Here is a 26,297-nt window from a genome sequence, read left to right as displayed (position 1 = left end):
GTATCTTCTTTTTTTTTTTTTAATAAATAAAGTCTCAAGGTTTGACATATTTACCCCATAAGATGCTGCATTATGCAGCGGAATCAAGCCTCCTTTATCCTGTGCATTCACATCTGCTCCATGCTGCAACAGGTATTCTGCAACCTCCAAATTATTGTAACCAGCTGGAATGCAGAAAGACAGAATAAACAGAATTAAAATACCACCCCCAACAGGCTGTGGAGAAGTAGTAATTCACTTAAATTACTTGAAAGTAAATTAAATTGTCAATCCCAGTGAAGACAGTGTAATACCTACTACAAAGGACAGCATTACCTTACGAGTATTTGGTTTTAAAACCTGTCAATAAACAATAAAAGATCTGTCTGGCTAGACAGAACAGGAAAATACTTAAACAGTTTGAAAAGCAACATAAGATTAATATGCATAAGATATTAATTTTTTTTAAAGAAAACTTACTAAATCGTCCAGCTTGAGGCTACACTCTAAACTTGTACAGACATAGGAAGCTCAGGCACAGTAATTAATAACTGATCAAACCAGTTAATTAGGACACTGACCTGCTAAATGTAGTGGTGTTGAATGCCGTCCTTGTGTGTCCCGACAGTTGACATTGTCAGGTGAACAGAGCTTTTTTACTCGGGCCAAACAACCTTTCTTTGCAGCATCGAGGAGAGCTGCATCTCCTCTAAGTAGGTCTTGAATATCAGTATCACCATCTTTAACAAGGTCCAGAGGAGTATTCCCATCCCTGTTTTTCTTAGTAGGGTCAGCCCCATGCTGTGCACACCAAAAACAGATGATAAGTATGTCAGTAGAATAAACGTGCTGCATCTTAGGCATCTAATGCCTTGTTGAGCAAATATTCTAACAAATACTGGAATCCTGCAGAGAGCCTTCCATTTATTGTGTGAGAGAGGACAATACAGGTGCTAACAGTATCTCTTTTACTGAAAACATTCAATAATACAATACATACAATAATTTAGAAATCACGAATCAATTTCTCAAAGAAGTCCATTTAAGTTTCAAAGCAAACAAGAAAGAAAAGAAAGTTATCTCCCTCCAGCATATGTAATACCTGTAACAGGAGTTTGCAAATCTCGTATTTTCCTTTTGCTGCAGCTTCATGCAAGGGAGTGAATTTCCACAAGTCAGCTACGTTGACAACTGCACCATGTTTAACCAACAGTTCTGCAACTTCATAGTGACCATATGAGCAGGCGTTATGTAAAGGGACAAGTCCTCTGGAAACAATTAAAAGAAGAAAAAAAACTCTCTTTAAAAATAGGGTATTTTTTTCAACAAGCAATATAAACTTAAAACATAATGCATCTCTGACCATACCAAAGCATAACAAAACCTTCCTCCCCACCCCCAACAGTCTAATATAGTAGGAATAACCATTGCAGTAAAAACTTAATCAGCAGGGCACTAAAGAGAAGTAAAAGCACAGGGCCAGAGAAAAAGCTTTTGGATATTCTTAACACCTTCATTGTAACAAAGTTTCCATGAAAATAAAAAAAGTCTGAAGAGAAATGGGATGCTTACCAGCTAACAATATTCAAAAGCTGATAGAGATGACCAATTACAACTGCCAAGAAAATACATATTCAAGCATTTACCCCTTATCTTTTGCATGTACATCAGCTCCATGCTGAAGAAGATACTCCACAACGGATACTCTGTTATATCCAGCTGCAAAATGAAGTGGTGTAGACTGACGTCCTTCAATATCTCTGCAGTTCACACTCTGGACTGTACACAGCTTCTATGAGTTAACCCAAACAAAACATGTCACTACATAGTGTTGACACCTCTAATTTAGTCATAGAATATTGTTATACACATCTAACTTTGCATAACTGTTTTCTACTTTTTACAGATTGTGCCCTAAGAAAAAAAATCCACCTGCTCCCAAAGCCATACCTCTGACTTATTAATACTTTTTATATAAGGCAAACATCTGGAGGTGATGAATGCTGTATTCTGTAATCCGTAACAATTGTACAATACAAAGGTTTTAGGACAGCTCATAATTCTAAAGCAGTCAGTGAAGAGCTGTTTGATTGCTTGCTTTGAGAAATTACACACTGACATATAATTCTGTGCTATTTTGGCTGAGGTGGAGTTAATTTTCTTCACAGTGGCTGGTATGGGGCTGAGTTTTGGATTTGTGCTGCACACAGGGCTGATAATACAGAGATGTTGTCATTGCTGAGCAGGGCTCACACAGAACCAAGGCCTTTTCGTGCTGCCACGCTGGTGAGGAGGCTGGGGGGAGACACAGCCAGGACAGGTGACCCCAAGTGACCAAAGGGCTATTCCAGACCCGATGGCATCATGCTCAGCACATAAAGTGGGGGAACAAGGAGGAAGGGGGGAACATTTCTGGTGATGGAGTTTGTTTTCCCAAGTCACTGTTAACTGAGATGGAGGCCTTGCTCTCCTGGGGATGGCTGAACACCTGCCCCCCCACAGGAAGTAGTGAATTAATTCCTTATTCTACTTCGCCTGCAAGTGTGGCATTTGCTTTGTCTATTAAACTGCTTTTATCTCAACCTGCTGGGGGGAAATTGACCAAGCAGCTTTGTGGGGCTTGATTGCTGGCTGAGGTTAAACTATGACAAATTCCCTCTTATTTTTAAGGAGAAGTTTAAGCTTACTTTTACGGTATCCACATCTCCAGCCTTTGCAGCCTCCAGCAACTGTCGATCTGCATCAGAATTACCTAACGGGATACCTTCTGCAAAATAAATGAAATTGCATGACAGGTAAGTGTAGGCAGTTGAAGAAATTTGTTAAGACAGGAAAAACTTGAGTTTTTTTAAAGGGAAATCCCTGAAATAAAGTTAACCAATTAATGACAAGTTTTGTCTCTGTTTACTATCTACAAGTATAGCTGCTAGAGCTAATAGTATTTGGAAGTTGACTTCAGCAACGTGCTTCCTGTATGTTTTGGAATATTGTGGAACTAAAAAAGCATTCTTATTTCAGTTTCAGAATTAGACCAGATCAAGTTTATGTATGTATTATAATGTCCAAACCTTACTCTTGAATATCCATGTATACTGTTGCTTCCACATACAAATGCAAAGCAAGCATTTTTTGTTTTGGAAACTTATTTTCTACCTTTAAGATACTCCCCACCCTACAAACATCACCTAACAGTGTCTTCTGCAGAACATTTTTTTTGTTAACTAGTCTTCACTATTATTTGACAGCACTTGGACAAGTAAAATGAAGCACCACAGTGGATCTTGAATAACTCATCATACCTTGTAGTAGCTGTTGCACACTTTCAGTCCCCATTTGTAAGGCTGTAAAGCCCTGCAGAGACACGATGGAGGGATCACATCCAGAACTCAGCAGCAACCTGCACGTCTGAAGATGACCGCAATGTGCTGCTCTGTGAAGAGAGGTCTGGCCAAGATTATCTAATGCATTAACCTAAAAATAACACAGACAAGAAATACCACCATCAAGTTAGTATTAAAGATGTTTATATTGCTGACTGGGAACATTTCACAGGTAGTATCATTACTTAAATAAAAATAACGTATTTAGTATACTTCCAAAGATTATGACATTTCAAACAAAAACAATTCAAAAAGTAGCCCCCTTTTAAAGGCATGGGAATAATCCAGTGCACTTTTACCACAAACAGGAGTAATTCATTATTTTGCTCCTCGCAGTACAGATCTTCAGTGCTAACATGTAGAACAGTTTTCACCTTGCATTAGCTTATTGTGGTTTCTCAGACTGAGGACTTCCTATGTGTTGGCTCAGTCAAAGTGTATTCAACAATTTAAAACTCTGAACCCAAACCTTAGTTTTATTTCATACTCTTCCTGTGAAGTTTCGGAAACTTCACAGCAGTCAGGCTATAATCAAATTTCCATGAGAGAGATTCAACTCCCAGTCTTGGAGGGCTCAAGCACCGCAGAGAGTCTCTCCTTTCCACATTTTCTTTTTGTGGAAGTTCGAACTAATCATTGTGTTATGACAACATTTTGCCTTCATTTTACTTTTTACTGCATACAACATCATGTAAAGTCTATCTGTCACACAGTTCAGTTTAGCTTCTTGCAGTTCATATACACCTCCCACTTTTTTTCTTTATGTATTCTATTAATCCTGCTGGACAATGAAGCACTGAGTAAGACACTTTGAAAGTTTTCCGCTCACAGAGAGAGAGAACTGTATCTGCATTTCTTAAAAACAGGACCAAACCAACAATGATTCTATAATGTATAGGTCCGTACTGATGGATTGATGGCCTATAGCTGAAGTCTATAAATTTAGAACCTTCCAAAATGAATTATTTTACAAAAGCTGTCCATTCTCATGGTACAAAAACTTGTATAGTACATGAATGTCAAGGAAAGTATGATACTCATACCTTAGCTTCATGTTTCACAACTACTTCAACAACATCATTATGAGCCTTTTCTGATGCCACATGCAGAGGTGTCAAGAAGCTTTAAAAAAAAAAAGGAAAAATTCAAAATGTATTTTGCAAAATCTTCTAAACAAAGAGTTAAGAGTATTCATTTGTTACCACTCACTCTTTTGTTTTTTCATTGATATTGGCCCCTTTCCTCAGCAGCAATTCACATACTTGTTTCCTCTTAGGATATGGAGATGCAGCAGCACAGTGCTGTAAACATAAAAAAGTTTATAATTAATGACCAGCTATCAATATCCAGGTTTTACTACTTGCTGATCAGCTGGCAGTTAAAAGCTGGTGGTGTACAAAGACAACAACCCCCCCCCAGCAAAACACATAGAAGCTGATTAATTTGGAAGATTTCACATAAGCTTTTGAATTTACTTTGGTATTTTCAAGAACTCCCCTTTCTAATAACTGCTGGAAACCATAAAACAAAGCTAACATACATAGCTTGGTATTGCTTAAAATGAGACTGTTTTATGAAACCCAGTCATTTAGACATTCTAAACAGGCCTAAATGATTTATATAAGTCTTATCATTAAGAACCAAGTATTAATCAGTGGTCTTTGCTTAACTAGACACTAGATATTCCAGAGTGGTCTCAATTACAACACTTGACACTGCAGTATTTATTGCTAAACTATTACCTAGTATGCTTAGGTTAGCCACATTATATAGAAAACCATTAATAAATCCTGATACATTACCAATGCTGTCTCATGTGTCTGAGGATGCTTGAAGTTCACTGTTTCCAAAGAAAGATGTTTCTTTATACGAGCTACATCTGATTCTCTTGCGGCCTGTAGCAATGAGTGACCTTTGAATTCATCTTTAAAAACAAAGAAATACATAGCAGAGGGTTACACTCCTTGGCTCAAGAAGGATCAAGAGAATTGCTTCTTTTAGTTAAAAAAAAAAAAAATTAATTTTATTCAGCAGACCATGGAGCACACATTTCCAAGTCTGACTCAAGCTATTACATCACTTTACAGAACTTGTTAGTTAAGTCCAAACACTACACAAATTTTGCTTTGTTTCTAAACCAAAGCCAAACACATCCAAACTTGCTGCACAAGATCTATTTCACTCACAACTCTAAGTTCTACTGTTCACATGGATGCTAACTCAAGCATACAAAAATCCCTACTTCTGATCTGTTCTTGGAGAACCATTTCTAGATGCTAGCATGAAGCCTAGACAAGTTTTGTAAACATCCCAGAAAGTTATTGTTTGATCACTCAAGGATGGAATTGGAGGTCACTCTTTTCAACTCCTAAAGTTTGCTGGACAAAAATCAATGCCCTTCATCTACTTCTTTGAACTTTCAGTGATTGTGGGACACTCAAACATATTCAGCACTTTAAAAAGTTATTTTTTCTTTTCTTCAAATAAAAACCTGTGGAATAAAAATTAGTATTTCAACAATCTTGAGGCAATGACAGAAACAAGTACAGGAAATGAAAGTGTATTGACAAGGTCATGAAGGAAAGCATGTAATAGGGGAAAAGCTACAAAACCAATCACAACAACTTGACTATAAAACTGACAGTAAAACTATTTTAAATGCCTACATTCAGAAAATCTAGCACTTTCAAATTATAAACAGTGGAATATACTGCGGAACATTGCACAATTAGTTTTAAAGTGTAAGCATTTTCCAAATCTGGTTTCCGCCAGGTCACTGTCTAGGGAATCTAATTACATATTACAAGCTGTAACTGTAGAACTGATCCCACTTTATACTCACATGCTAATCGTTCTTTTAATTGGGGTGTTGGCGCCAAATCAATGGTGCTTTTGTTGTGACAGTTCAACAGTGTTGGGTCAGCACCATAACTTAACAAAAGAGAACATACTTCCACCCTGTTCTTAGAAGCTGCTTCATGCAGAGGGGTGAATTGCCACAGATCCATTGCATTCACACATGCTCCATGCTTGAAATGGAAAGGGGTAAAAAAGATGCAATCAAAACCAGGTCGTTAGAAAAAGACTATGTTATTAGTTTTAATACAGTAGACTGTAATAATAAAAATAAATGTTTATATGCAAACCGTTCCAAGACACTCATTTTCAATCTAACACAACATTTCAGCACATTGTGGTTTTTAATCACCTGGTGTCCCACAGGTACATTCAAAGAAGCCAAAGACTAGCTAGTCTTTTCAGGCTTTTTTCAGAAAGGAAGGGAGATCTGCTACAGGTGAAATCAGAGAAAGAGAAATATTCATATTCTCCAAGTCACCTGTGATCAAGCTCTGATTCTCTGCAAATCTAGAAAATGTCTAGAACGACCAGCTGCACTAAGATAAATACATGTTCTGTGAATATGTATATGAATACCCCGAGATATGAGAGCCATGGTATCCAAAATGAGATGGGCACTCAAAGTTAATTCAAATTCAAAACATTTAAGTACAAGATTCTACAAGTAATGCTCTTGGATGAGCAACATATGTGTAATATGTACAGTATTATTTTGACTGCACTTCAAGTTCAGTCTGTAAAGCAAGTACATACTCTTTCCCATTACTTCTCTTAAAGCTGAATGGCTTTGCAAAAAGTAATTCAGAATTCTCTGGAGCAGAAATCCAACATGGAATATAACTCTAGATAAACAGTTAAAACACAAAGTAGTGCACAGGCAAAAGTTCATTTGTGGGGTTGTGTCTGGTACCACCATTGTAAAAATTCACTTTACAACTGGCCCCTGAAGTAAAAAACATCATGACTCTTCATACTTAGTACAATGTAAGATTATTTTAATAGGTTTTTTTACTTAATTTTTTGCTAAACAAATAGAAAGATACATGGAATTAGTGGGGGGCTGAAACACAAAAAGAAAACAATAGCTGTTCCCTGAGCAGCCAAATGTCTGGAGTTAGATAGCAGAACACTCTCAGCTGTTACAATGATATTGATTTGCTGTGGCAGCTGAGAATACACACAGCTCAAAACTCCTTTGGTGGAGTACACCTATTATGCTGCAGCACACATCTTCAAGCCATTAGTTTCACGTGCATCATACTTATCTTCAAGACTAACGTAATCCAGACAAACCACTTCAGTTCCAAGAGCTCCCTTTTGTTAGGAAAACTGACAGGCTTCTCTTCCTTTGGGGCGAAGGCTACAATTCAGAGCCAGAACTGATATTGTAAAATTAATTTCCTCAAAAGACTGATTGCTCTTTAATTTTAAAGCATTTGCTATTTTTCCCAGTACTCTTTCTAAACACTTCTTATTGCTTTGTCTTCTAAAATATTCTTCTACTGTCAAACTCAAAATATCACTCAGCTTGTAGGGTTTTTTTCAGTGGGGTTTGTTGGGTTTTTTTGGGTGAGTGTAGAAAGATCGAGGCAAGCAGTACTTACTTGGTGATATGAAAATATTCAACTTTGGAGCAGAGCAAGTTAAAAACAGAAAGCACATTTATAAAGAAAAAGCTTCTTTGCAATCAGAAGATTCTGTAACTCCAGCTTAATAATCACTAACATGTAGAGCAAAAGCAATTTATCATTAAGTTTTGTAAATCTACGTACAAAATAAAAAAATACGCGACTTCTATTAGTCTATTATAAACTCCTCTTATCTAATAATGTGCAATTTCATCTCTTCAAAGACCAACCTTCACTAGAAGCTCTGTTACTTCGTAATGACCATAGGAACAGGCATTGTGAAGTGGCACCAGATCTCTACATAGAAGAAAAAGAAGAAGGATGATTATTTTAGTACACATAAATTTCAAATGCATCTAACACACTGCAGCTGGTACTATGCTTTACGTTGAACATTTTACAAAAGGAATATGATAAATGTTCAAATGAAACTATGGGGAAATAAGAAGCTGTAGAAACCAGAAAATCCCATCAGCTTTATCAGAACAGTAAGCATCTAAAATAATCAGATGACAAGTGAATTGCATTGTCCTGCTGCAGATGAAGTGGTTCCACTCAGACTTGGAACCCCAAGCAGGAAGAACTATGTGCAGGGGATGTTCAGGAGTGACCCTAATTATATCCTTTTTCACAAGAACAATGCTGTAATATCTTCACCTGTGAAAACTTGCATTTCTGTCACAACAGAAAGGTTAAAGGTGACAAACAGTCTCAAGCTGGAAATTCTTTGTGGTTAAACAGTATTACTGCTCGTTACTTCACATCAATTTTTAACAAATTCTGTGTATTCTGAACAAAGGGAAGCAGGTACCTACCCTTTATCCTTAGCGTGTACATCAGCTCCATGCTGCAGTAAGAGCTGGACTATCTTTACACGGTTATACCCAGCTGCTAAATGTAATGGAGTAGACTGAAACAACAGAATGTAGAATAAATCAGTAACACAAACAACAAACATCAAATAAACAACAACAACACAACAAAATCATGGTTAATTTTGTATTTCTTTTTTCACAACTTGTTAACAGTACTAAATGCCCAAGTCTTTCAAGACTTACAAGTTTAAAAAAAAACATCCCAGTGTGCTTGAATCAGACATTTGGTAACTATGTTCTTTGTTCACTGACTACTCTTGATGTCAACATAAACATGAATTTCAAATTTACTTCATCACTAATACAAAGGCCATTCTGGGGTTTTTAGCCTACCATAGTTGTAAATACTTTGCTGGCACAAATTATGTCCTTGTGAAAGGAGAAATAGGAAGACCATTAGCAACAAATGACTGCTAAACTATGAAGAAGTCTCTCTGCCTATCAGTGAAGTAAATTTAAAAATTATGAAGAGGAATTGTTATCCACATCTGTGAGTGTAGTAAGTGAGCAGAGTGTAGGGGAAATTTCTTGTCTTCCCAACTCTCATCCTCCACAGAGCAGACAGCTCTATGATCTTTTCTAGCAAATGCATTCAAGCATCAGCAGCACTAGGGGCAGAGCTACAAATTAGTGAGGAGAAATCTTATTCCCTGCATTTACAAACCCATCCACTGAACCAGATTTCTACAGTTCCTAGAGGATGAACCTCGTAATCAGATGAGAAAATAGAGATGCATCAGTGTTTTGGAGATCCCGGTATTACACATATATATGTATACATACACACACATACATAAATATGTATATATATATGTGTGTGTGTGTGTGTATATATACACACACACATATATACATACATATATATGTATATATATTTATACATATATATATGTATACATACATACATATATATATATATACACACCACAAAGCCTCACAAAGAGGAAGTAACTAGATCAAAAGTTGGGTGAATGAGTACCAATATTTAATGAGAATAAGGATGCCAAAAAGTGATACTCAATAACCTGGACCTTCCATAGGCTAGGGGCTGAACATAGAATACTCAGGATTTTTCAGAATGCAGATTTGGAACATCTGAACATTTTTTTCTTTACCATTGAACAGCTTGTTCCTGAAAGAGGAGCAGCAATTTGCCTAAGGGTGCCTGTGAAACAATAGCACCTGTGTGTTTTTTCCCTGCTAAGATCAAAAATCTATGAAAAGGCCTCCCTTCTTTGTCACTGGAGATATGAAGGTCAAGCAGAAGTTTCAACTGAAAAGCTGTTTGTTTATTGCTCCTATATAGAATTATTTGCATAGTCCTTTTAAGATTAAAAAGCAAACAAAAAACCCTCAGCTGTCTGCTGGAAAGGTGGAATCTTATTTTCCCACATACAGAGAAGAAAACAAATTCTATGTTTAACATTTTTGAAATCTGGTCAAACAATAACTGGACCATAGAAGAGGTAACTACTTTTAAATCAAGTGTTACATAAAAATACCTTTCTGCCATCACTTGCATGACAGTTAACATTTAATGGTGTAAGAAGAGACATCATCTTTTCCTCATTTCCACTCCTGAAAAACAAGATATGAAATGAGCAAAAATATTCTTATCCCAATTTTTAGTAGCTTATCCTGGTTATATATTTTTCACTGTGATAATGTTCAACAGATCTGAAACAACACATTCCCCCTCTGTATTGTCAGCAATAAAGGGAAAACAAAAATGCATTTATGCAACTAATTTCATAGCTTCATTGACAGAAAACAGCCAAAGCTTAGCATCTAGATGGAATGCAAGCTTGAGAGACTACATATCTATATGTTAGTTACACAAAATTCTGAAACTATAACTAATTCCAGTTATTTTCCAAACATACATACCTGGCACTTTCTAAGAGTTCATCCTTCTTGTATTCACCTAGAACAAAAAGGGCTTTTTTTAGCTGTCAAATAAATATCTACATGTGAAGTTCACTACTTATCCTCCTCTTCTAATATTTTATAGAATATAAGTGCTAGAAGTACTTACAAATACTCTTTTCAGTTGTTAAAGAGAGCTTTTAAACAAAAGGAAGGGTGAGTTTTTACACATGCAGGTATTGATAGGACAAAGGGAAATGTGTTTAAACTACAAGAGGAGAGATTTAGATTAAATGGTAAGAGGAAATTCAATACTCTGAGGGTAGTGAGGCATTGGAACAGGCTGCCCAAAGAAGCTGCAAATTCTCTGCCCTGGGATTTAAGGCCATGTTGGATGGGGTCTGGGCAACCTGGTTTAGTCAATGTTCCTGCCCATGACAGGGGGTGGGAACAATGTGTTCTTTAAGGTCCCTTCCAACCTAAGCCACTCTATGATTCCAAAAAATTTGACAGTTCATCACTGAACTAGCATGATCAGCTATCCAGAATATAGGCTATGGCTAAGATGATGAAAGCTGTAAGGGAATTCTATTCAGAAGCATAAACCACAAACAAGTTAAAGTAGTACCAAAAAGACAACCCCCAAACTACTGTGTTATATCAGTTCAACTGTTACTAGCATAGAGAAATCTGAAGATTATCACTTACCAGTCAGCACTGCTTTTGCAGACGGATCTGCTAAATCCAAAGCTGTCCTTCCATCTGTGTTCCGGATGGTTGGTTCAGCGCCATGCTGCAACAGTACTACAAAAATGCCAAAGTATTCCATGAGAAAACAATTCTACAAGACAAGGTTTATGAGACATATCATTACTGTAATCTGCAAGCAACAAAAGAAACATCCTAACTTTCTTTCTCAAATTTTTAATGTCAGCATTCTGCAATGTCATCTGTGACTAGCGTATCTGATGAAACATGTCTAGACACATTTTAAGAGAAAAAAGATCAGAAAGAGAACAACCACAGACTGAGACAATCTCAGCTGAAAGCTTGTGACTGACCCACCAGAAAAACTCAGCAACTATTTTCCATCAGCTCCATAACCTCTGCTGTCCTAGTCTGCAGACAGCAGTGGCAGTCTGTGCATGCTGCACTCACACTCAGACCAAACAGGCAATGTTATCTGTAAAGCTCCCTAGAGCTCTACAGCTCTCTTAAAGTAAGTGGCAGCAAACCACACTATCAAGAAATGTTTCTTGACTACTTGTCTAACTTTCTACCTCTTCCTTAAAGAACTTCCCTTAAGAACTGTGTATGCAAAACAGGTAGTCAATATAATTGAAGTTTTCCCATCCTTAATTAATTTAACACAGTTGCTACACATAACACAGAATGAATCCTTTATTAAGATCACTTTTGTTCTTTCCACTGCACAGTGATCAGAAGCAAAAGGTAGTATGAATCTAGGCTGAAATAGAAAAGAATTTAGCTCCATCATGTCACTTTAAACCACTTTTCCCATGATGTCAATGTGAACCTTTATAGGTAGACAGTTATAAAAAATAGAACCAAAAACTTTTATCTTTTAACAGTGAGATATGAATGGTAGTTTACAAAAGATGTTTACTTTTAACCCTTTTATTAGCCATAGCTCCATAGAGTGAAAATGGTCTGTAAAGGGTTCTTGATTTTTCACAGTAAAAACAAGTGAGTCAGTCACAGGAAGAGTGGGAGAAAATTACCAATGCAGACATCTGTCTTCCCCTTAATGGCAGCTTCATGAAGGGGAGTGTAATTCCAATTATCTCGAGCATTAGGATCTGCGCCGTGCCGCAAGAGCAAATTGACAACTTCAGCATGGCCAAAAGAGCAAGCGTTGTGAAGAGGAATAAGGCCTCCATCATCTCGTGCGTGGACGTTGGCACCACTTTGAAGTAAATATTCAACTACATCCTTCCGACCAAAACCTGGAAAAGGGAGAAAAGGCTTCAGGGTGGGGTAGGAGAAATTCCTGCCCCAGATGTGCAGGTTAAACCAACTAACTTCAATAATACTCCTAAAGACAATCACAAGCAGCATGTTTTACTAAAGAAGTATTTACACACTAAGGATGTTTCTGAAACTCTTAAAAATCAGATTGAACTCAGTAGAAAAATAATATTAAAGATTACAGAAACAATATCTGCATAGGACTCCCTCAAATTTCAGCTGTATCTTGCATGCTTATATAATGGCAAATGAACTAGGACATCAAACTGTATCTATATTTGCTCCACTATCTCCACATGAGGCCAGAACGCTTTAGGATTTCTGTTTGTAGCCATTATACCTGGTTATGTTCCAAAGGCCACCTCAATGGCCATGAATTGTCTCTGAATGTTCCATGAATGTCTCTGTGGGTCTCAGCAATTATTAGGGCAGGTAAGAGCCGTATTTTAGTATGTATCAGTCTTCTGCAAAGTACCTTCTGGGAAATAACTCATGTGTGCAGGACTTGGCCTTCCTTGCTTTAAATATCTGAATTATAAACTTTTCCTGAACAGATCAGGATCTGGATGAAGTCTTGAGCTTCCCCTTCAGAGGGAATAACCACAAAGTTGTCAACACCACTGATACCCAGCTTGCAGCAAATTTAAATTTTGCTACAGATCACCCATAGAATATCCATGGTAGGTTTAAGTCCTTGCAACCATAACCTAGAAATGGTGTATATTCCTGATAACAACACAGCATTTCAGGGGCAAAGTCACCAAAGCACACAAGCGTCAGCATTTCAGTTATAACTGAACTTTCAGCCGTAGTTTAGTTGTGACTAAAACTTTTCATAGCATGTTCTTCACAAAAACTTGACTTCAGTAAATCCCTTCTCTGGAGCAAGAAGCACTTTTACCACCTGGAACTCCCAAAAAACCCCAATGCCACTACTGAGCAACTTCTGGATCCCACTTGCTAGGGGAAGATCATGTAGACAAGCTGAGTATGTCAGATGGAGAGGCCTGGACAGGTATTCAGAAATAATTTAGTTAAATTCTCACTTTACTCTTCTTCCCTCAAAAGTCTCGTAAGGAACCATGTTCACCACAGATCCATCATTATTGTAACAATCATTTTATGTCAAACTTTTGAATCACAGCATGAACTTAAAGGTGTTTTCCAGTAACAGTCACAAGGCTATACTGGTGATGCGCTTCTTCAAAATATAATACTGGTGATGTATTTCTTCAAAATACAATACTAACAATACAAATCTTAGCTTACTAGCACCTTGCCCCTTTGATAGAACCACAGACCCTATAGCAAATTCACTTTTGAGTCTCACCATGACACTTACCCACCTTGCCTGTCCTAACAGAGAACAGGAGCTCAGCATACTTGGGATGGGAACTGGATCAGACACATGGTCCATGCAAAACCAATTTATCTGCACAGGCACAGTAAGTCATTCACTGCACATGCATGCATATTTCTGCTGCCAAAAAAAAATATTAGTAGCTACACCCATGCAGCCTCATTGTCTATATTACATTATATGCATCATGTTTCTCATTCTTAAACATGCTTAGCTATTCTAAGTATTATAAATACTGTTATTTTGCTTAAATGTATCCTGATACTTTTCTCGCTTCTTCAAGCTTTCAAAAATGTCTGTTTATAGTTTGAATATATACTCAAATCATAATAAATTATTTTGAGAAACTACTCAAAAGAGACCTTCACATGTACCAGAGTTCCTGCAGACACATTATCAAAACTGTTATTTGATGACAGACTGCTTGGTATTTTCTTTTCTGAGTACCAAAAAATGCTCTCCAGGACTGCTGCAATTATGTTAGAGAAGACTGTGATCAAATTCTTTGTCCAGAAGTTATCTGGTAGATAAACCACTCATTCTTGTACAGAAGGTATTCTTACCCGTCAAAGTATTGATGCAAAGCCATGCTTTTACAGGTAAAATTCCTCAGCAGGAATCAACATCATAATTGCAAATCAGCTGTAGTAAACCTTATTATAGGCATAGAGAATTCCCTTCCATCAGATACAATTCATGAGCAGTCCATAGCTTCTCTCTCAGCAAAGCCTGCATCTATTCAGAAAGTATCTGAGGTACATACAGCAACACCCCTCAGCTACCTGCAGCTAAAGTCGATGAAATTAACTCATTTGTATCACACCAATTTTTGTAAATTCTCTCCAGCACTGAGTGCACAGCAGGGATTCTTTAGTTCCTTGGTGAAGCATCTGTACAACAGGGCACCATATATGGAAGGGGAATTATTTTCCCATAACTTTCTAGTACAGAGGAAGTGGCCAAACTTCACAATGGTCTCTGCCTCTGCTTTTTCCCTGAGAGTGGAAAGCAGGGGGCAGTCTCTGCTATCACTGGAAGGCAGTCACTGCCTGCTCTTTACAGTTGCTCTTTACCATTACCTGGCTGCAGTAAAACTATTTCAACACTTAAAAAAATTCAAACATTGTAATTTTTAAGAAGTAGGGGTTTTATTTAGCTCTTAAGCTTTTATCAAGAGACCACGTAAATGGGATCACAGCTTTCAACTGTGCAAGGTATCATCTTAATCGTCATGAACTCTTTGTTTTTTATTGCCAGTAAGAAAGGCTGGCTACTCTGGACCTCGAGCTGACACTCTTCTACCACCGGTGACACTCAGGCAGCTCACTGCACTTGTCCCCTGAAAAAAAAGCTGACAATTTCCAATTATTAATCATAGTAGAAATGTACAACTGTGTGCAATTAAAAAAATGTATTTCTTTACAGTCACTGTGTGTCATAATTGACATTCAGCTACTTTTGATGGGATAAAAAACTAACAGAAAGAACTTAGCTCAAATTCTTCTCCTCTACCCTGAGTGTTTCTATTTTTTATGAATTTTAGATTGTAGGAAGGGCATTTTGGCACTTGCCAAGTCCTTAAAACCTTGTGATACTTTGAACTTTGACACACACTGTGATGAAAAAGACTGACTTGAGGAAGTATATGCAGCTTATAATGGGAGAGGATGAAGCCTCTTTTACTGTGAAGGGTGGTGGGCTCTTGATTAAACCTTCAGGATAACTTTAACTATCACACACAGCTGTGTATTACAAAATCCAAAGAGTGACCTCCACCAAAACTCCAATATATATTACTTCTGATAATGACACATTTCTAGGGAGAGCTTGAAGCTTTTTTACTTTTTACATCTTTTATTTGAAAATCCACCTTTACAAACTGACTCATGGAAAAAGAGAAATTTGGTTTATTTTTTAAAAATAATGTTAGATAAGATCTGGGAAAAAACTTAAAAAATAAAACCCAGGTTCAGACACACAATGTCATTGAAAAAGGAAAAAAGGGCAATACAAAACATGGTATATTTCAGCTTCAACTCTTCTATAAAAGAAGTATTGAAACTGAATGAAACTAGTCAGAGAAGTTTTGTAATGTATTTTCTAAGAACACACAGACAAGTAGGATAAACAAAGCAGGAATACAACAGATTTTTTGCTTTTACTTCCTGGAATGTGACTCCTTTAGAGGCAAAGACAAAAGAAATGAGTATTACTCCAACTGTGAATAATAGGGGAAATGCAAAACCAGTCAGGCACAAGTCCAAGAGCTACTTACATTCACCTTTCACACAGAGCCTATTGCAGGTGGGCTGAAAACACCAGAGTTCGATCTGAGGTGGTAAAGAGAGCTCCACTGAGAAATCACACAAGTGTATTCTATCACATGTTAACCAGAAACTCTCAGCATCTTCTACAGGCCGGTGGGAGGAGCAATTAATTTCTCTTTACCAAGTCTGAAGAAGACTTGGGCATGACAAATGTCTCCCATTTACACACCAACCTGTTTAACATTGGAAATCTAAGGGCTACATGAACTTTTTAAAGAGAAGTCTTTCTACAGATCAGGAGTAATTTAAAGTCAAGACAGAGCACCTCTGTTCAGAGAGATAAACTAGATCAATGTAGTGAATGAGAAACATCTTAGGCAAAAAACCCTCAAACTAAAAAAAACCAAATAAATAAAAACAATCCCTCCCTTCTACAAAATGCTCTGAAACATACAGAGCTGTTTAGAAGTTTGGAGTTTATAAGGGGACAGGCAGGATTGCTGCATATAAAAAAAACGCTACAAAAATTGTTTTCCTCTGACAGAATATTTTGTCTCCTGAGCTCTCTTGCTGATCAAGCTTCTTGAATTTATGAAATACTGCTGGCCTGAGGAGGCTTTCAAGAACCCAGACCTCTTAAGTCTGAGTCAAGCTCTCTTAACATGAGGAAAGGACACCTGAAGCAGAAACCTTTACCAAGACAATCTAATAAAGTAACAAGCATCTTTGTTACTATTCATACTATTTAGCTGAAAAAAAAGCTGCTGTTTTTTTCTGCCTGTCAGTCTTGGGGTCCTACATCTAAGGCTGTAATTAAACCAAAACAACCAACATTAAAACAACAGTCACAGTCTGAAAAGGTGGCATACAATCTTCTAGCCTGTTGCCAGTGAAAGCAGTTGTCCTGTGACGTCAGTTGTTTGCTTACTTACGTCCTGAATTAACAAAGTCCATTTGTCAAAGATAAGAAGCAAAAAGCTTAGAAATGCTGTTATCTGACAAGCACCTTCACGAGTTCAATTCTAAAAACGCACAGGCCTGCTGAAATCCATAAGAACTGTACGTGGTACATGTGTCTCCGTCAGAGCTCACGTGTAACAACACGAACAGTATAAACCCCACTCCAGATGTGTCCTCAAAAGCAGATGCCTTTTTTCTTAAAAAAAAAAAAAGGAGAAAAAAAAAAAACAAAAAAAAAGAGAAAAAGGGAATAAGCGAGAGGACACAGCTGTACCGCTTGGCGACCCCCACCGCATGTGTGACACCGACTCGGTCCCGGGGCCGGGCCGGGCCGGACTGCGGGCGATGCTCGGGGCCCGCGGAGCGCTCGGACCCCCGCGCTGCGCATGGCCCGAGCGGCGAGGCCCGGGCGGCCCGGCTCTACCCCGCGGCCCTGCCCGGCGCCCGGGGAGGCGGCGCTGCCCCCCGGCTCCCCCTGCCCCGGTACCTGCGGCGAAGTGCAGCGGGCTGGACTTCCTGCCCGCCGTGTCCCGGCTGTTCACGTCCTCGGGCCGCACCAGCCGCTTGACCCGCTCCACGTCTCCGTTCCTGCAGGCCTCGAACAGCTCCCGGGCCGGCTCGGCCGCCGCCGCGCCGCAGCCCGGCGCTTCGGCCAGAGCGGCCGCGCCGCCCGCACACCTTCGGCCCGCCATGGCGGGGCCGGGCCGGGCCGGGCCCCGCGCAGCCCCCGCCGCCCCTCACGGCCCGCGGGGCTCCGCACGCGCTGCGGGGCGGGCGCTGCGCCCAGCGGAGGGATCCGGGCAGCGCCGGCCTCGTGCGCAGGCGCGTGCGGCGGGAGCCTCCCGGCGCCGGGCCGCGGTGCTGCGGCTCCATGGCGGGAGCTGGCCCAGCCGGCGCTGGGACTGGTACAGCGCCTCAGCGCCTCAGCGCGGGACATGAGGGACCCTGTCCGTAACCTGCCCCTGCTCCGTTATAAGGAATGATGAGGAGCAGGAAAAATACTGCAATAGCACTTTGTGCCGGAAGAACAAATATGCTTTTTCTGCTTTCAGTAGTTAAATGTTGGGATTTTTCTGTTCGGGGACTTTTTTTCTCCCATACAAAATGTGTAAGACTGCATTTTGGTGCCAATGGCTTCGTGATCCTTGCACAGTTCCTTACATAGCAAAATACTGTGACTCCGTAGAAACTGAGTGCTTGCATAATAACTATGAAATGGAAATTATATGACATAAATGACATAGTTCTCTGTATTAATCTCGAAGAACAGATATCCAAAAACCCCATTAGCTGACTTTGCCAAATCAAATGTTGGAAGAAAAGGAAAAGTGTTATCCCACCCCCACCTCTAGTAAGCCTCATCAGCTTGATGGGGAAGCCTGGGCCCAGATGGGACCAACTAGAAGAGGATTCAGTTGGTAATTTTGAAATGTGTTTTTTTCACTCATACCATATTCAAACGCTTTGGAAAAGGTAGTTGAATGGGGTCAGTACCTTCCTGTTGCGAATGCAGAGATGAGTACCTCCAAACTCAATTCATCTTGCAGACTACTGTTATATTAGGAAATTAAATCAGAAGGAAAAAGATCTAGCACATTTGTACAGTCTAGTCACTTTGATTCTGTAAAACTCCCTGTCCCTGAAACAAGGCAGTTCCATCCAAATTTTCTCTCCCTGGTCCATGCTAATGCCTAAAGCGCAACCATGATTTTTTTGTGGGGGGAGACTACAAGCTGTACCAGGCTGTCACCAGGCTCTAGTGACAGATCAAGGTCTGATGCTTGTGGCCTGTTCAACTTAGTAATTTACACACAGGCACAGCAGCAGCATGACAGAAGAAGGCAGCCAGCATGGGGCAGAAACCACATGCTTTGACAAACGTGATGCCTCGGTCATGTGTGTTTTCTATAATCCCATTGGCTTCGTTCTGTGTCTCCATTTAAATTCAAGCTGTGCTCAGCAGGCAGGGAATAGCCGGGCTATGGCCAGAGTCCCAAACTTACATAATTCATCCACTGCTTTGCATGGGGCCATAATGTTCCCACATAAACTGTCATCAAATGTGACTCATAGGCCTGCAGCCCTCTCAGACCTTCCCAACTTCCCCAAAGCATGCATGATGAGAGCTTCCCTTTCTGCATGCAGGTGTCACAGACAAAACAAGACCTGCAATGCTGCTGTTTGTATCTTTTATTATCATCATTAGCATAGCTGGAAAAACTATACAAACTTTTGAGTTCATAAACCTTCTCTGAGCCTGCAGCAGAAGTAGCAAATGCACTACCTTGACTAACTTCATTTCAAAATTAAAGGGACTTTGTATCTAGAAATCTGTGGAAGTGCAAATATCTGTGTAAATACAAACACATCCTGCTCCTCAGGTCTTCTAAGTAATTTTAAATCCAGAAAAATATTTCACTGTTATGCTGGAACACAATTGTAAAGAGCATGGCCTGAAATAAACTAAATATTCTCTCCACATCACTATACACAAAAGGTACTATTATTCTAAATTACCAGTAGCCTGGTTTCCTTTGTCATCATGTCTTTGTGATAGCTCGAATGTGAAACTACAGCAGATCTATATGAATGGAAACAATTAAAAAAATATTATACTGTAAAAGCAGGATTCAATTAGCCTTGAATTCAAGGAGGAAAAGGCTCTCAGCACCTTTTAGGACTGGTATGTTAATAGCCTTCACAGTGACTTTTGAGATTCACCATTCATACACCCCCTTTTAAAATGTTATTTATGTTTATTCATTTTATGAGAAAATAATCTATAAAATGCAATATTTTCCTCTTTTCTGGAGGCAGCAGGGGGTTTGTAACCTGCCTGTTATTAACCCAATCTGAGAGGCTCAGCCATGAACAGCTCAGAAACATTTCACTCTTATTCCTTTTAGTGTAATTTGTGATATACCAATGGCCTCTACCTTTGATTTGTTTTTATTCTGGTGGCATAACCTCACAAAACAGAAACCTGAAGTATTTTGGAAATGTGCTCAGTTTGTTTAGAGACATGCTTGGTTGTTCACTAGAGGGCAGGAAAGGAAAGGAGATAAAAAGGAAAGGGAAAAAAATAAAAAAAAATGAGGGGAAAAAAGAAAAAGACGAAAAATAGAAATAAATAGAGAAAGATATAGAAAAAGAAAAATAGAGACTGTTTGGTATAGAAAAACTAAAGCAGCCTTAACAATAAATAATTTTCCTTTCTGCTTAGGAGATTAAGGCTTATTTATGGGGAGAGACATTGTTCATGCCAATCTACAAGGCAGTCCATCAGATTTAGGATTTTCAGCTGTCAGTCCTTCATGTTATGAGGATTTTCCACTTCTTACTATTTGGTCTCTGCAGTACTTTGCCTTGTTCTTGGAAGAAAAGTAAAATGATAGAATAAGTAGTACATTTCAAGAGTTCAGAAACATAGCTTATTCCAAAAAGAGAATGATTTTAAATTTATACAATTTGAAGCATTTCCAGATGAGACTTGGGAAAAAGATCCCAAGCCAGGAATAATTAATGTGTACCTCAGGAAATAATAAAACATTCCTAGAAAGAAAAGGGTTTATTTTGGAGAGAAACAGAAGTGATCTGTTGTTTATTACTAAATTTTTATAACTATAAATAGAAACTTTCTCAGTGCAAGCTTCTTATTCTAAATGAAAAGTTCAATTTAAGGAATACAGGTTCACTGCAAAATTAAAACAGTACAGGCTGTACATCAGGGAGTATGTGTAATATTGAATCTTTAAAGAAACTTTCTCCCTTCTCCTTCTTATTTCTTTGTAGTTTCTTTCAAGTATTTTGGCTATGTCTCTTAAACAAGCAGGAACGAGTTCTTTTTTTCTGCCAGTTACCCATGTGTAGTTAGTGGTGTTTTATATGTACCACTTTTATTTTACCAGCAGTTGGGGGTAAAGTATAATAATTATAAAATGTTGTTCTGGAATAATAAAAGGATAAAAAAAAAAAAAAAAAAAGAGACATGGAGATGGTGGCATGTTGAGAGACTGAGCTTTTCAAAGAGAAGCAAACAAAGCCAAAATCTCCCTCAAGGAGATGAGAGTACACTGGGAGTTGTTAACAAGCTGTAATGGTAAGCCATTTAGTTATCAAAATACTGTATCTGTGTATGCAGCAACCAAGATAATTGTTCAGCATCTTCCTGACCAGCTGTAGTGACAGCAGTTGGAGAAGATTCTTTTTAGTGGCAGGAAGAAGCTTGTGATCTAGATACCAGCAGCACAGATAAGTGCATGAGAGTTCATGGAAACTACACAGAATAAAAAAGCTTTCGGTCCAGGATGCCTGTGATTTGTTTAAAATTGTTCCAGTTTCTGTCAAAAACTGCTAGACAGAATCATGTCTAGAGGGCTTAAAGGGAGCTCTTGTTTGCTTCTCTGTAGTGCCTGGAATACTCTGGGATGACAGAGAGCTTTTTTAAAAGCATAGGCTCCTTGCATGCAAAGCAGAATTACACAGGATGCCAGTATGGGAACATGGCAGAGGCCTGGGAAGTTGTTATTTTTTATTGGGAAGAAACCACAAGCAGCAGAGGAGCAGTAGGGCCAAAGATCAGCATTCACCGGGGATGCCAGCAAAACAGATTCCTCTGTACCTCAAATAGGTAAAATAATATGAAAATGCTAAAAGCAATTAAAGGCAAACCAGAATATCTGTCCAGCTATGAAATTATTTTTTCTGAAACCGATCAAAAGAAAAAAATGATGGGCTAGTTAGGTTATAATCTGTGTAGAACTGAGTGAGATAGCAATAGGGAAAGAGCAATTCTCTCGAAAAATCATCTTGAGGGAGAATATTTCAGAGAAGCAACCAACAAGTAGCAAGAAACTCCCCATGCATTTAAACTGCAGTTCAAGCAACATTTTATTAACAAATTTCAGTATTTGTTTTCTGTCCCAATTAAAAGCAAAAAACTAAAAAAGGCTTTGTGAAGGTTCAGACATCTTCACAATCTGTCCTGGGCATTTAACAAAAGTGTTCAGGTTTCTCAGTGTTTTACTTTTAATTCCCCTCTGAAACACTGTTCCTCTTTCCACTGATAGCATAAGAAGCCAATACTTTTAATTTGGATACCTAAATTGGTTGCCTATAGTATGTAAATACCATATAGAGCAGGCAGTGTGAAGGAAAGCAAAGAAGAAACTAAATACAGTGTTTTTTAAGAAAGTAGTAGTGTACCACTCCAAATAGTTGCACGTAGACTGTCAAGTTGTTATTTCAGGACAGATCTTTGAGAGGCAATTTCTCAACAATTCAAATGATGGCTTCTTTGAACAGCTAGTTCCAAAATCCAGGGGGAAAATTGGAAAATGAACAGGCTATTATTGACTTCAGCCTAAGAAAAAGTTACTTAGTTTAAGAAGTTTTTATAGTTTCACCATGAAGTAATAATTGTCAAATCCAGTGAATTTCAGTATTTCTAATGGAAGGCTTCTGCTGAAAAGTAGTCCATGGCAGTGATCCAGAGAGGAATTGTGATGAGAAGAAGGAATGTCATTACAGTGGTATTAAAATCAGACATGAAACCGTTAAAATCCTAAGACTTACTGTGAAGAATATATTTATGCAATATATATTTAACTGAGTGACAGAAAGTAGGAACCACGTTTAAATGGTTGTAGGAGTCACACTCTAATGGTCAGAAATTCTCAGTAAAAACCTACAAAAATAAATACAATTTTTCTTTTTAAAAGGAAGATTGTGAGAAGTGAGCACAGTTATGTATATGTCCTACTAAGCATAAGTTATCATGGTGCTAAAACAACATTACAACTAGAAACTTCTCCTTTGGGAGGATTTTTCCCACACCTTAAAATTAATTGTAAGCAGTAATGTCTCAAGAAAAGCAGAGCACATTTTGTGATGGATATTCTTTGAGGAAAAAAGTGCTCCATTAAGACAATTCTTATGCTCCTGCAAGCAAGGTTTAAAATCTTCTTCCAAAAATATTTTTAACAGAAGAACCTCATAATACTCAGATATTTACCAGGTAAAGATATTTGCCTTCCTCCCTACATGCAGAGCAGACAGACACACTGCAAATAAGTGGCTAATCCTCACTTAAGGGATATCTATTTCATTAATTTGTCCCTTTATTGGACCTCTGAGATGAAAAAAAGGAACAGAACTTCTGGTTACACCTTAAATTTATTGAAGACTTGAGTCTAACAAGTTAGAAAACATCAAGTAGTCAGAAAGTTCTAAAGTAACTGCACTTTAACAGTGTTGAAAGCAAATTAAACTGCAAAAATAAATTAAATGCCCTTAACCTGGCAATATTTTAAGACTCTGTTACATAGGTCTTTTTTTTTGGTATGTATTACCTGACTAAATATTTGCAAGAAAAAGAATCTTGCGCCAGTTTCACTGATGCTTTATAAAAGGTTTACTGAATTTTACACTGGAATTTATTAAAACATTTTAAAAGTAAAATGTCTTTGGCGTTATTCTCTCTCTCTCTCTCTCTCTCTCTCTCACACACACATACACACACAAAACCCATTAGTAAAGCAATTTTAAAATAGAATAGCAAATTTGTTGGCTTTTTTTATTGTCAATATTATACATTTAAAGGATGGGAGAATATTAGCAAATTAAGTATTATTGGTTTCCATCACAGGTCAGGGACATAAATTCATGTCAACATACCAGTCATTTATGTGTATGCACAGCCTTTCTCTGGATTTTGGGTTTTTTTACCAAGAGAGGGAAAATTTTAAGCCCTTCTAGTTTTTTTCTAGGATTATATCTGTGATCTACTTTTTTTATTCTCTAATTATCATAACCAATTGAGATTTCTTCTATATAGTTTATATGAAGCCTTGTAGCAGTAATTTATGTCTTTATTTGTCCATGGAAGATAATTTTTCCATTCAGTCCAGAAAAATACTCGTTTTCCTCTTTTATCAAACATACCTTGATTGTTGAAATGTTGCCTTATGGTCACTCTCAAGACCATGGGTAAACACTGATGTAATCTGACTGCTTAAAAATAGTAAATGGTGCTAAATTTCACCTGGGAATGTGATTATTTAGCATGGCACTGTGTAATTGGCCAGTATAACTGATGCCTAATACCTGATAAATTCCTCTTTAAATGGCAATACTGTTTAGGTAGAGGGTAATGCTGTGTAATGAGGATTTTAGCTATCTGGGAAATACATTAAAAAGTTTTCCTTTTTGTATTTAAGAGGTTACCGAATACATTTCTTTATAATTAAGAAATAGGTAATTTTTACTTTACATAATTACATAAATGCTAGCTATTGCTGCTAAGGTGAAGTTACACAAGATGTCATTTCAACAGCAAGGTTACTTGGGGTTAGAACTAAATATATCCCAGGTTCTATCTCCCTGGAATCATTCCAGGAGCAGGAATGGTCATCCTTCTGTCTTCCTTTTTCAATTCTTTGCCTCATCTGACCAGGCCATTTGTTCTTCAAGGTGAGAAATACTTAACTGAGTCTTCTACCTCACTTCCCCAGAAAATGCCCAGTGGTGGCCTGTTTTGCTTCCAGATCTGCATCATGACTTGAACAACTTCAAGACTGGAAACAGAACAGCTGAATGGAGGGTTAGACTGGTGTGGAGAAGTGGGCATGATGAAGATCTTAAAACCTTACAGACATTTGAAATGCTATCACTGCACACAGTGTATGTACACACAAGTAAAGATACCGTAGGCATTTAACACTGAAATAGCTTTTCCACATTAGGTTACTTACTGGTTTTCTTCACAAATATTTTCACTAATGATCCTTCCTTTGCTATCTGGACAGCTCACGGAGCAGAGCTACTGCTGTCTTCCTCAATACTGTCCTTGCATGGAAATTATTCAGTGGTGACCAGATTAGCCTTTGCAATTTAGATGACAAGGCCCAGATGTTCTTGTGGCCCTCTTAGCTTGTAAACAGAAGTTCTCTGCAACAGATAAACACTGGATACAAGTTGGCCTAATTTGTATTTGATCCAAGATAAATTGTTTTCCTGGAAAAAAATAAATGGAATGCATGCTAGTTACTAGGGAACTTAAATTGTAGGCAAACAAATTATCACTTGAGTCAGTTGGACACAACCAACAAAGTCAGCCGTGCATTCAGAAGGGGGCAGAGCAGTGAAGAACTGATGACAGCATATGCACAAATGGCTTAGGGGTTTTCTTCTCCATTCAGGCACTTTACACTGTAACAGTATTTAATAATGCTATTAGGAATATCAGTTTCCCTTTTTATAGCTACATCAAGTGATCCAAAAGCAGTCTTTGCTGTAGCAAAGATCTGAGAGGCCACAGTGCAGATCAGAAAAACTGATACATGCTTGTGTTCATTTTATCCAAGACAGAGCAATCACAGTAAGGAAAAATCAGGAGGTATTAGGAATCCTCCAATTTGGCCAAAAGAGCTTTTAGCAAAACAAACTTGGAATAAAATAAAATAGTACTTTTTCTGGGCATCTCACTGGGCATCTACTCAGGTAACAGGAGTTCTGGGAAGTTGCATTTACCTTATAGAGAGTATGAAGTAGAAACTGTCTTTTTCATCTAACGGCACAGCAACACCATCTTCTGGGGAAGAACTGGTCTGCTTATAGCAGAGATCTCACAGAGTCCTGTAGGTGTAGTCCACCTTGGCTAAGAGCTGAAGTAGTTATGCTTTTCTCCACACGTGGCCTAGCTCTGTCTAGAAAAGTATTGGAATATTTGGAGTAGAGATGTTGACTCACATACAGAGACCTGCTCATGGGAAGTTCAGTAACATGCCTTAATGCTTTGCTAATTAAGCTGGTCAGCTGCCAGTCCCTTTAGGACAGGAGAAGAATCTGAAGGCTTTGCCTCTGCACTGGCAGAAGAGTGGGAGAGAAAGAAATAAATCTACTATAGATTCCCTTAGCTAACATTCCTCAGTACTGTGTTATTTATTTCTGGACATATTTATGATGTACTTTGATGCTGAGCTCTTAACATTCTTAAAAGGAATATTTAATAAGTCTCTGAAGAGCAGAAGCAGAAATCAGAAGATATTATGCTTCAGTATAGTTAGAAATTAAACAAGTATTCATGCTGCTTACATTGTTCAAAAAAGCTATGGGAAACCATAGTGGTTAAATCT

General features: G+C 38.2%; 1 protein-coding gene across 3 annotated transcripts in view; it reads right to left on the bottom strand.

Annotated features, from left to right (window-relative positions):
- TNKS2 (tankyrase 2) overlaps positions 1-17,855 on the bottom strand; it is a 28,732-nt gene extending 10,877 nt beyond the window's left edge. For 2 of the 3 annotated variants that reach the window (XM_088059338.1, XM_005520614.3), the window contains exons 1-17: positions 17,651-17,855; positions 12,330-12,554; positions 11,296-11,391; positions 10,609-10,645; positions 10,224-10,299; positions 8,662-8,756; positions 8,077-8,143; positions 6,202-6,388; positions 5,162-5,283; positions 4,569-4,660; positions 4,403-4,481; positions 3,279-3,450; positions 2,667-2,746; positions 1,626-1,771; positions 1,082-1,247; positions 561-780; positions 55-164 (exon numbers count right to left, since the gene is read on the bottom strand). In XM_088059338.1, coding sequence (XP_087915464.1) covers positions 55-164; positions 561-780; positions 1,082-1,247; positions 1,626-1,771; positions 2,667-2,746; positions 3,279-3,450; positions 4,403-4,481; positions 4,569-4,660; positions 5,162-5,283; positions 6,202-6,388; positions 8,077-8,143; positions 8,662-8,756; positions 10,224-10,299; positions 10,609-10,645; positions 11,296-11,391; positions 12,330-12,554; positions 17,651-17,855 — 2,175 coding nt within the window. Of the gene's footprint in view, positions 1-54; positions 165-560; positions 781-1,081; positions 1,248-1,625; positions 1,772-2,666; positions 2,747-3,278; positions 3,451-4,402; positions 4,482-4,568; positions 4,661-5,161; positions 5,284-6,201; positions 6,389-8,076; positions 8,144-8,661; positions 8,757-10,223; positions 10,300-10,608; positions 10,646-11,295; positions 11,392-12,329; positions 12,555-17,135; positions 17,173-17,650 lie in introns of those variants that run through there. The other variant, XM_088059339.1, reaches the window with a different exon arrangement.
- Between the last annotated feature and the right edge of the window lie 8,442 nt (positions 17,856-26,297).

The sequence above is a fragment of the Pseudopodoces humilis genome, chromosome 9, assembly GCF_049639895.1.
Source record: "Pseudopodoces humilis isolate 2021_Gansu_Grassland_sample_001 chromosome 9, ASM4963989v1, whole genome shotgun sequence".
Lineage (NCBI taxonomy): Eukaryota > Metazoa > Chordata > Aves > Passeriformes > Paridae > Pseudopodoces > Pseudopodoces humilis.
This window is presented reverse-complemented; position numbering and strand designations above follow the sequence as displayed.